The sequence below is a fragment of the Cannabis sativa genome, chromosome 5, assembly GCF_029168945.1.
Source record: "Cannabis sativa cultivar Pink pepper isolate KNU-18-1 chromosome 5, ASM2916894v1, whole genome shotgun sequence".
Lineage (NCBI taxonomy): Eukaryota > Viridiplantae > Streptophyta > Magnoliopsida > Rosales > Cannabaceae > Cannabis > Cannabis sativa.
Window position 1 is genome coordinate 1,908,841 of NC_083605.1, and position 12,018 is coordinate 1,920,858.

General features: G+C 27.6%; 1 protein-coding gene and 1 pseudogene across 1 annotated transcript; one reads left to right on the forward strand and one right to left on the reverse strand.

Annotated features, from left to right (window-relative positions):
• Nucleotides 1-1,816, forward strand: LOC133037743 (protein LEAD-SENSITIVE 1-like). Its single transcript, XM_061115204.1, has 2 exons — nt 1-507; nt 797-1,816. Exons 1-2 carry the CDS (start codon nt 414-416, stop codon nt 1,330-1,332), a joined length of 630 nt encoding a protein of 209 aa, XP_060971187.1. The 5' UTR covers nt 1-413; the 3' UTR covers nt 1,333-1,816.
• Nucleotides 1,817-7,481: 5,665 nt separating this feature from the next.
• Nucleotides 7,482-9,275, reverse strand: LOC133037744 (uncharacterized; annotated as a pseudogene).
• Nucleotides 9,276-12,018: the final 2,743 nt, after the last annotated feature.

Consider the following 12,018-nt stretch of genomic DNA (forward strand, 5'->3'; position numbering starts at 1 on the left):
GGTAGAGAGTGGTGCTGCATGTTCCTGTGAAGTTGTGGAGGAATTTCTTGGATGCGTGAAACAGTACCCTACTTGATTCGAAAATTAAAGTCCTACAATCGCATACCAATTAATGGTCCACACCTTTTGTTGTGAACTTGCAAAGCACTTCACATGTGAACAACACTTAAATATTCTACACAATACTTTTCTCAAATTTGGGTCAAATATTATAACGCCACAATTTTTATTTATTTATGTATGAATAATTATTATTCCCAAACTAGGCTGACGATATATATATACATACGCAGAATACCAATATTATTAATCATTATTTTTTATTGCTTTTAGTCTTGTGAGAGAAAAGAGAAAGTGAGATAAATATTTATATATATACATATAAGTACTTCATTCAGAAAAATATTATAATTATGGATTTATTATCGCACAAAATTGACAAGAGCAGTTTGAAGATTGGAGATCACATCTACACTTACAGAAACCTACACACATGCACCATTCATGGTCAGTTTATATGTATAAATATATATATATATTTCTCTTATATATACATTAGCTATATATAGCTACTCTATCTTATAATAAAATAGAAAAATAATAAAATTTAAATATAGTATTTAAATACAAGTTGTTATTAATTTAATTGTGACTCTCAGACCTTTTAGTCATAATATTAAAATGATAATTTATAATTAGTAACAATTTTTTATTTTTCGTCACAAGTTTTGTTGTGACTAAAAATCAAATTTTTTATAGTGTATACATACGCAATAATTGTACGAAATGGTTACAGGAATTTACGTGGAAAACGATCGAGTGATTTACTACAAAAGTAAGAACAACAAAAGCAAATATAGCGGAAATTGTGAAAGGTGTGGATACAATCCAACAAGGAGTAGAGGAGTGGTGAAATCGTGTTTGGAGTGTTTCCTTCAAGGCCACGGGCTGTACCTGTTCCAGTACGGAGTCTCCGATACCCATTGCTTTATTTGGCGATCGGGAACATGCGACACTGGGCTGCAGATAGAACATCGTCCTACTATTGTTAATAATGCGATGGAGATGCTAAAGGAGAGTGAGAGTAGTAGATTAATGCTAAATAACGATCTCATTAATGGGTGCTACGATTTTTTCGACAAAAACAACATGTGCTTCGCGCTTACGTGCACGAAGACGAATAGAAATATTGCGACATGCATACAAGAGATTTCTGCCTTGTCTAAATTGCGTGTCCTTGTGCTTGGATGGCATGTTGTTAGGCTGTTCTCTAATTCGCCAATTGATCAGATCTTAGCTATCATAAAGTTGTTAGAATTAATCAATAAATAATAGCACATGCAATACTGCGGGGTGTGTACTACTGGCTTATATTTATATTTCAACCAAATCAAAGTAAATGTTGATGGTGTACTCTTTGCTAGTGAGAAGAGGTACGGTGTAGGACCAGTTTCTCGTCTTCAGCTGGAGCAATTATTCTCACAAAAAATATGAATAAGGTTGGTACATTTCAGTCCCATGAGGTAGAAGCTATTGGAATAAATGAGGCTTTGAGTTGGATCAAGAGTACTGGCTGGACTAATGTGATTGTTGAGTCTGAATATTGTCTTAGAGTGATTAATGATGTAAAAAAGAATAAACTTATGGCTTCTCCTTATGGCCATATTATTTTAGATTGTAAGGCTTTGTTGGCCGATGTTAGTAATGTCTCTTTATGTTATTAAGCGGTCTGCTAATTAAGTATTTATAATTTTGTTAAATTCTTAAAATGGATCCTGTAGGGACAAAAATAATTAATAATGTCACTGTGATAAAATATAATTCTTCCTAACTAAATTATTTTACAATATTAGTCGACCATCATATTCAATGTCTGTCGAACTCATGGACTTGGTCTAATTGGAAGACTTAGAAAAATCTAAGGTTACCTTTAGTAATTTTATGTATAAATTGTCTACATGACGAAGACTTTATTGTTGTGTGTTCTTGTTACTAAACAACCCAATGGAATAATAGTAATAATTTCAATTGGTGTTGAAAAAGTAGGAGTACACTTATAAAATACCTAATTTTAATCTAATCTGCATTATCTTTTGAAAAATTTAAAATCTTATTTGTGAGAATTGAATGTTGATTGACATTTAAAAGTAACTAATCCAATCTAATCCACAAATATTTATTTCATTAGTAAGAAGCAGTATTTTATACCCATGTTTGATGGAGTATCGATAAGTTAGGAACTGTTTCACATCCACTTTTTGTCTTCAATACCAGCTACTCTACATAGTAGAAGAATAATGCCACCAGTATATTTTATTATTATTTATAAAGAAAATATAATCTAAAACAAAACAAACATTTTTTATGCATACAATTTTTTTGAATTGAATTTGTTATTTTTGTTTTATTTATTTTAATTTATTGTTGGAATATTTTATGTTGTTGATAATTATGTGTAAAAATATATTTAATAATATTAAATAAGTTAATATTAAAAGTAACCAACCAAAATAATCGATTCAATTAATTCGTATTGGATTGGATTTGATTTACTATGCAAATTTAATTGGATCTAAAGTATAAAATTTGCAGTTAGTGCAGAATATCAAATGCACAATAAGTAAAATAGTGCAAATTGGATCCGATGAATACCCATATGAGATAGACAATAATTGGTGTTGAAAAAGACAATTATACTAATAATTTTAAGGGAAATTACCGTATATACTATTTTTTGAACTTTTTTTTTTCAAATTTACGGTTTGGGTATCTAAAGTGGTTTCTCCGGTTTCTATGTGAGTTGCTATACGGATTTTGGTTGCAATTTAAGTTGCTTCGTTAGTTGCAATAGGTATTTCCATGTAGAATTCTGTAAAAATTTAGAAAAAAAAAAAAAAACTATTTTAAAATATAAAATGAAAAACCCCCTAAGGCCATCATGTTAAATTTGTCAAATATTTTGCAAGAAAAAGAATTATCTAAACTCTTAAAATAGAGAATAGGGTTGTCTTAAATATTTTGAAGGCTATGTTTTAATTTTAAAAATTGAGCTTCTAATACAAAAAAAAAAAAAAAAAGTGCAATTTATGATATTTTTAAATAATTTATCATACAGTTATATATCTTACAAAATACCAAAAAAATTCAAATTATTTTATTAAATTTTATTGAACCTAATACAAAATGATAGAAAAAAAAATATGCAAAGTCTCAAAAAAAAAAAAAAATAATAATAAATAGCAGTAATGAATTTTATTTTTTTTATTGCTTTTAGTCTTGATTAAATGAGTGAGATAAATATATATATATATATATATTTATATATATACTAGGTAGATGTTACGTGGGCGAGCCACGTATTCTTAGTTTTATTTAAGGTTTTTTTAAATAAAAAAAAGAATTGGTAAATAAAGTAATATAATTATTTGAGCAATTTATTTTAAAAAAGTATAATGTGGGTACTGTGTTTATAAACGTATGATATGTAAATTATTATTAAAAAAAAATACGTTAATCTTAATATATTAACGTACTCATATAGTGGTTATTCTTAATGTGAAGAAAAACTTAAGATAAGTTATAAAATAAAACATAGTTGAACTTTATTTTAATTTTTCATCAATTCAGCAGTTTAAATGGTGATATCTTTGTACTCATCTTTCGATCTGGATCTGCATAAAAAACATGGAAAATTATAGTAAATGGCCCCAAATCATAGGAGTATGTTAGTTTATGTCCTCTTTTCAAAAAAATATAGCAAATGACCCTAAATCATAAGACTATGTTAGTAAATGTCCTTATTTCAATTTTTTTTTTTTAGATTTAGAAGCAAAGTATTTAAACATTATGGTATATCTATATTAGTTTTGTTAAAATCTTTTTTATTTTAAAGTTATGTCAATTTTTTTAATTTTTGATGAGTTGTTTTGGGTTGTTGGTATATAAATTTTGTTGTACGGTATATTTCTATTTTGTTGTATGGTATATTATTATTTTTAGATGATATTTATTTTTTATTATGATATGTATAATAGTGGTATATAATTTTATTAGCATAATAAAAATATTTTAATGTATGTATATAACTTTATTGCCATGCTACATATATTTAATTATTATTTTTATATTTTTTGATTGTATGATTATTTATTTTAAATAATATTTAATTAGTTTTTATTTTATTATATACAATGGTCATGGTATATATATTTTAATTGTGGTATATAATTTGGTTAGTATAGTATACATACATATATATATACTAGTAAAAAGCTACGTGCGAGGCACGTATACTAAATTTTATGCTAATTTTTTTTATGTTATTTGAAAGTTATACAATTAAAAATTAAAGAAAAAATATTATTAGTTATTATGTGAGATTATTATTATGTGTATAGGAAGAAATCACAAATTAATTAATCTTATAATCTTAACTTTAATCAAATAGGGTTTTAAATATATGAACAATAAATAATCACATAAAAATAAAAAATAATTATTTGAATAAAGAATTCAATATACACAATTATATATATGAATCCCATTATTCAAAAATAATTATTCAATATATGAACAATAATTTGTCACGCTAACTTCAGTTACCATAATCGGAAAAGGTTTAAGTGAACTAAATAATGACTAAGAAGATCTAAATTACAAAATGAAAATAACATGTCTATATGAGTATGATTTTTTTGCTATATGAGCATGATTGATCTAAGAGAAAATAGATAAACCTATAAACATATAAATATATTTAATATTAATTTTGACAAAGAAACAATTCAATTATAAACAATTCTAAATATTAGCTTGACAATTTTAACACACTAATTACTTATTAAATAACCATAATGTATACATCATGATAATTTTGTATTATTTGATATCAAATGATAGAGATTATTGAGGTTTTCAACTATGGAAAATACACTATGATAAAAAAGTAATGGTCATTAATTGTATATTTCAAAGAAACCCTAATTTCCATGAATGTCCCTAATAAGATATAAACAATAAAGTTGTAAATTAAAAAAAAAAAAGTAGCAAAATTTCAGTTAATATAAGAAATAGAACAAATTGAAGATTTATACAATACTGGAATTTGAACTCTTAAAGACTATTAGCGAATGGGCAAAACTCGTTAGATCCCCTAGTAGAACACTACCTTAATAGTCTGAACACAAAAATTGTAGAAATCAAAATATGAATAAATTAGTATCATCAACAAAAAGAAAATTAAAGGGAAATGACTTAATAATTACGTGACAAATAATTATTAATTGAATTAAAAAATTAAAATTATAAGATTAATTCAAATTATTGTTCATATATTGATTCTAGAAAGCGTAAAATTAAGATTATAATATTAATTGAATTAAACTTTTTGATATTAGCAAAATTGTTGCTTTAATTTTTCATCACATTGGAAACATATTGTTTTAGCTCTATTAGACAATCATATTTTCCCTCCTAAAAAGTCATTTTTTTTTTATAATTGAAAGATGTGATGTTTGAGTAATTACATGTATCGTGTAATTGAAGATTTGATGTTGAGTCATTTTTTTGTTTTTATTTAATGATGTTTCTTTTTTTTTTTTTTGAATTTAATGAGATTTATTTTATTTTTATTTTATTATATATAAATAAAAAGTGACCCATGAATTTCTCATAAACTATTCTATTTTTAATAATAAACTATTTTATTTTTAATATAAATAAGATGTCACCCATGAATTTCTCATAAACCCAGAATTCGGTTATATAGGCACACTTTATATAGAATAGATGTATTAGTAATCTATATTTTTATTATTATTATTTTTTGTATATATATTTTGGTGTATGGTATATCGTATATGTATTTTTTGTTATATGGTATATAATTTTTTTAAATAATATTTAAGTTTTATTTTCTATTGTACTTTTGTTGACATGATATATAATTATATTAGCATCCTATATATTTTTATTTTTATTTGTTGTTATTATTATATATATTTTTATTGTAAGATATATATTTTATGTTATATGGTATATAAGTTTTATTGTATAGTATATCATTTTATTTTAGGTAATGCATGTTTAGTTTTTATTTTAGTATACATAAAGGTGATATATAATTTTGTTAATATGATATATGTAATTTTTTTTTAATAATATTATATTATTTTTTTTTATTTTTTATTGTAGGTATATACGTTTTATTGTATGGTATATAATTTTTGTTGTCTATAATATATTATTTATATTTAATATGATATTTAGTTTCTATTTATTATATATAAATTTTTTGGTATGTATTCATATTTTAATGGTGATATATATAATTTTGTTAGCATGATAGTTATATTTTTTGAGTATTAATTTAGTATTGTTTAATTTCTTTGTGGTATATAATTTTATTACTACGGTATATTAATTTTCTGTACTACGATATATCTAATACTGCTGTATATATTTAAATGATCTAATATATATTTATTTTTGTTGCAATATAATAATATGTAATACTAAAAAAATTATGTAACTTAATTTTGTTATTATATATATTTTTTTAAAAAAAAATATGCGATAAATTTATTTTTATAATTTTTATTAGCTAATTTATTAGATTTGACCATTTTTTTAATTTTTTTTTCTAAAAAAGTGGACATTTACTAACTTAGTTACCAAATTAGGACTATTTTGTATCTCAACCCAAAAAACATTGTCTAATGGCCCATAGTCACATAACAATATCAATTAACACTAAGGAGGCGTTTGGTTGAGAGGAATGAAAATATAGGAATAGGAATGAGAATGGGAATAAGAATAGGAATGGAATGGAATAAAATTTAAAATGCATAAAAAAAATTGATAAAAAAATAATTAAATTTTTTTTCTTGTTACATTGGAATGGTCATTCCTTCCTTTTTAAAATGGAATAGCCATTCCACCAAAATGGTGGAAAGAGCATTCCATTGGAATGCCATTCCAATACTTTAAAATGCAACCAAACAAAGGAATGGAATGAAAATTATTTCCTTTCCATTCCATTCCATTTCATTACCTCCAACCAAACGCTACCTAAATTCTAGATATGGTGGTTGGCAAGGAACAACAACTTCCTAATCGTTACTACTACGTGGATTTAGTAGATGATTGATAAATAACCTATTGAATAAACATTAATCAAATATAATCAAATAAATAAAAGTTAAATCATATATAAATGAATAATATTAAAGATATTGTGATTTGTGTGTGTGTTTTTTTTATTCTGATAGAACAAAAAAGCAAAGAAAGGCTATATAAGAAAAATATTTCATGCAGACTTATAAAGATGAGTAAGATGTAAAGATCAAAAATATAATGATTCAAATGAACTTTTTAATTTGGTGTTTTAAGTTTAAACTTGCATCCATGGAAGGTGAGAGCAATCATAAATTAGTGGGTTAAAAGATCTTGTTTTTACTAATTCGATACTAAGAAAATTGAAGTTGACATTCATAAAGGCAATTCCATTGGGTGAAATTTTGAAAAACATATATTAGGAAAACATTAGGCTTCTTGCATATACTCATAACACAATTGGCAACAAAAAAAATCAACATTGAAAAAGATTGGGAGGCATAGAAGATTAACCACAAAGCTAATGTATTTACATATAGAAAATTGGAGAATTGTAAGTACCATATTACCATGGATTTTGAGTCTATTTTTGAGTTCCCTACAAAGCAGAATGTGGCCTTCTTCACCATCACTAACAAATCAGTGCTAGGATCACAAATACTCCAACCACCATAAGAAGGTTCTTCAAGACATTATCAGCATTTGAACCCCGATTAGCTGGCTGGGGAAAGCCATGATGAGCATGACCACCATGAAAGGAATGGAATTCATAAGGAAAACCAGAAGTTGTGCCATAAACAGTAGCATCAGGGAAACCATGAAAGTGCATGTTAAACAATGATGGTATTAATCCACCAAAGGCAGTAGCCAAAGTGAAGTTTCCCATTCTTGCAGTTGCCATGGGGACAAACCCTCCCATAAATCCAAACCCATTATTTGTAAACTGATTTGCATCTCACGGAGGAGTTGTTGGAGGTCTCTTGCTGGCGGGGCGATGAGAAATATCGATACCCGAATAAGATTTTGATCTTGGGTCAGACTGAGTTTTGTCGCGGCCATAGAGGGGGGCCAACTTCTCCTCTTGAATAAGAGCCTTACAAACAGGGAATAATTCCTGTGATTGTGAGTGGTGATGAAGCCATTTGTATAAACAAGGCCAACAAAAGAGGTAGCCACAAAGAGTAACGATAGGGTCTTGAGCTAATTCAAAGCAAATATTGCATTCAAAATCACCAGCATCATTGGCTCCATTTCCCGAGCACGAAGGGATTTGAGGTGAAACACTTGTTGATTCTCCAAACCCACTTTCCATCTCCAATTTCCCTCAAATCTTTCAAAACCAATTGCCTGAAATGCATTCAAACCACAATCGTTGGTCATATATACCCAAAATAAATAGATCACAAAATCAAAAGGGAACAATACAAATCTGACAAATCTAAAAAACTTTCAAATCAAATCCAAAATCAAACACTCAAATCTTCCCCAAGAAAAATATATATATATACGTATATCAACTTAAAATGAAGACGCAATTCAATACGAATATCAAGAAATCAATTATATCAGGCAAAGGAAACAAAAACTGCTTCAAATTCAAATACATAAGATCATAACCAATAAATTAAAATACAAAAACAAATCAAAGCAATTAACAATTAATTAAAAAAAAGAAGAAGAAGAAGGAAAGCAGAGTAGCCACGTACCAGTTGAATAAAAACTACGGAGTATGAAAATTGAATATGAAGATCGAAGAAGGAAATTATGGAGAGAAAATATGGACCCAAAGATGTGTATGTATGAATTTTCTCAATTTCAGAAATTAAATTAGATAAAAAGAAATATTAGAAATTAAAAGAGAGAAAAGAGAGAAAAGAGATTAAGAGAGGGAAAAGGGAAACGAACCACATTCTTCTTGGCCTCAATTCTTTCACGAAGGTCTGAAATATGAAATCACATTGGATCAAAACCCTCTTCCTCTAATCTAAATCGTTGATGTGTGAGAATTGGATTTGCTGCAATTTTTGGGCGACAATTGAGAGGCCATTGAGGATCGATCAATTGAGATTTCTTCTTTCCCAAGAGTTTCACGATCATTGTTACAAACGAAGAGGATTGTTGTTGCAATCGTTCTCCAATTTTGATTTCTTGAAAAGAAGATAGGATCGATCAATTGGGATTTTTTTTCCAAGAGTTTATCAATTAGTATTTTTACTTTTTTTTAGAATAATAAACTAACGGCGTTACTGAAGACGTTAAAAAAAATAAAAAGAATCGTTAAACCAAGAATTGCCGTTACATAGGCACTTTTAATATATAAAGAGATATACAAGTACTTCATTCAGAAAAATATTATAATTATGGATTTATTATCGCACAAAATTGACAATAGCAGTTTGAAGAATGGAGATCACATCTACACTTACAGAAACCTACACACATGCACCGTTCATGGTCAGTTTATATATATAAATATAGGGATATGATTTTGTCCTGTTATTGTACTTTCACGGATTGTAATCCGTGATGTACGGCAGCCGTTAGATGAGTGAGTTATTTGATCTAACAGCTGAGATTGATCTAGGGGTAATTAGAGTTAAAAAGTAGAAACGTACCCTGACACTCATTTAATGTACCCTGAGACCCATCTAATGTACCACGGAATACATTCCGTGAAAATACATTACGGGACAAAATCATATCCCTATAAATATATATATATATATCTTTCTCTTATATATACATTAGCTATAGCTACTCTATCTTATAATAAAATAGAAAAATAATAAAATTTAAATATAGTATTTAAATACAAGTTGCTATTAATTTAATTGTGGCTCTCAGACCTTTTAGTCACAATATTAAAATGATAATTTATAATTAGTAATAATTTTTTTACTTTTCGTCACAAGTTTTTTACAATATTGAGATTGTATGAAAAATATTCTGGATGACATGATTGGAGAAACTTATGGTATAAGAAATCCTAAATGACCATTTTAACTACATTTACCCTAAGCCTAACATTACAAGCCTAAAAAGACCTTTTGATTCTTGGTTGTGCATTGGTTTATAATAGTGGAGAATAGTAAGTATTGAAAGCATATAGAATTTTGAGTTAGTGGATTGATGATTGTAATTGGTATGCATAAAGTGGTTCAAGTGCTAGTTAATTGCATTCGATGATTTCATGAGCTAAATAAAATTAAATTGAAGTGTGTCAGTGGCGTAATTGAACTGAAACTCTGGATGTTATACATAAGTGAAAATTTTCATAATCATGTTATTGAGTCTATTTGAAATTACTCATGTTCTCGAGGTTGACTTGTTTAACTCTTATTTCCGTTTTAGTGTTTTACTCGTCAAGTTTAGTTTTAGGAAATTTGTTAGGTTATTTTTAGTATAAATTTTAGATTAAGTTTAGTATATTTTTAATTTAGTTTTACTCGTGTTTTGAGCAATTTTACGCTTGTTATCTTTTAATTTTACAGATTCAAAATAGAAGAAGATTAGAAAAATATCAACAGAAAAAGATGAAAAAAAAGATAAAAGATCGGATAAAATATCATTGTGCAAAATCAGGCTCCTGCCTAGAAAAAAAGATATTACGCGTCGAACACGCGGGGAAAAAAAGGCACACGAGTCGCGGCCCGCCTCTTGAAAAGCAACATCAAGTGTGAAAATCACACACGGTCTACGACCCATGAAGGAGGGCACCGCGGCCTGCCCCTTTGTTGAAGCAGAAAAAAGATTTCTCACGTGAGCTTGGTGTGGCTTTCCAAGCTGAATAGGATTTTCAGCATGTGCATTTTTCTATCTTCTTAGTCCCTGAATGGTTATATAAGGAGTGGACTTCAGTTGATTTCGATAAGCAATTGAGAAGGAAATTAAAGGAAAAAAAAGGAGTACGAATTTCAAGGACCGAGTTTAATACTAGAGGCATTCGTCAATGGGTTTTCAACATTCTCTTCTTCTCTATTTTCTTCTATTTTCTTCAGTTAATATGTATGATTTTACTTCCATAAACATGAGTAGCTAAACACTTAATTAGGGTCTAGATGGATATTTGTTTGACATTGTTTTATGGTTCTAATATGATTTTGTTTTCCCACAATTTCTATGTATTCTATTTCGTTCTTACTTAATTACTTTTAATTGCCCGATTACCAATTAACTGTCTATGATTTTGATGCGAGATCTGAGAAGTGAGTGTCAATTATGCTATAGTGAGATAGAGCTGAATTTCAATATAGGACGAGAGTACCTGTATGGTTTAGATAGCTCATAGGGTTTCTGTGTTTAATGTTTGTTGCATGCTTAATTTATCACAAGAGTAGAAAATTTGTATGTAATTGAGATTTATATATCTGAGAAGATTATAAATTACCTTAGTAAACCTGCTATTGCATAGAAATTGGTAAAAGGAAGATAATCATATTAGGTCATAATCAATAGATACAATTGAAATCGAAAGCCCTAACTTTAATCATCATTAATTTCCTTTTGATTTATTTGCTTCATACTTTCACTATTTATTTAGTGTTTTTAATCTTACTTTTCTCTTAATTTTAAATTCACTAAATAGAAGTAAAGATTTAATTTTAAAGTATTTAACTAGAATTCTTGTGGGATCAACCTCACACTTTGTGAGTCTATTACTTGTAAACGACACATATACTTGCGTGTTGAAATCATCACAACAATGCTTAAAGCTATTTATTAACAAGCCAAAATGATTATGATATCAGTGATAATATCGCCGTTGAAGGTGAAACTCTGGCTTCAGTTTCAAGACCTCTGTCAATGTTCATGGGAGCTTGTCGAGTAGGCTCCGTTAGTTCTCTCATGGACTCAAGGCGGAAACTATCGCCAAGGCGAAGCAATTTTCACAAGAACTCATGAGTC

Bases quoted from the DNA above. Each gene is read 5' to 3' on its own strand.
- LOC133037743 (XM_061115204.1), top strand. From the start codon at position 414: ATGGATTTATTATCGCACAAAATTGACAAGAGCAGTTTGAAGATTGGA. The intron at 508-796 runs GTCAGTTTATAT...AAATGGTTACAG, and splicing joins ACACACATGCACCATTCATG to GAATTTACGTGGAAAACGAT.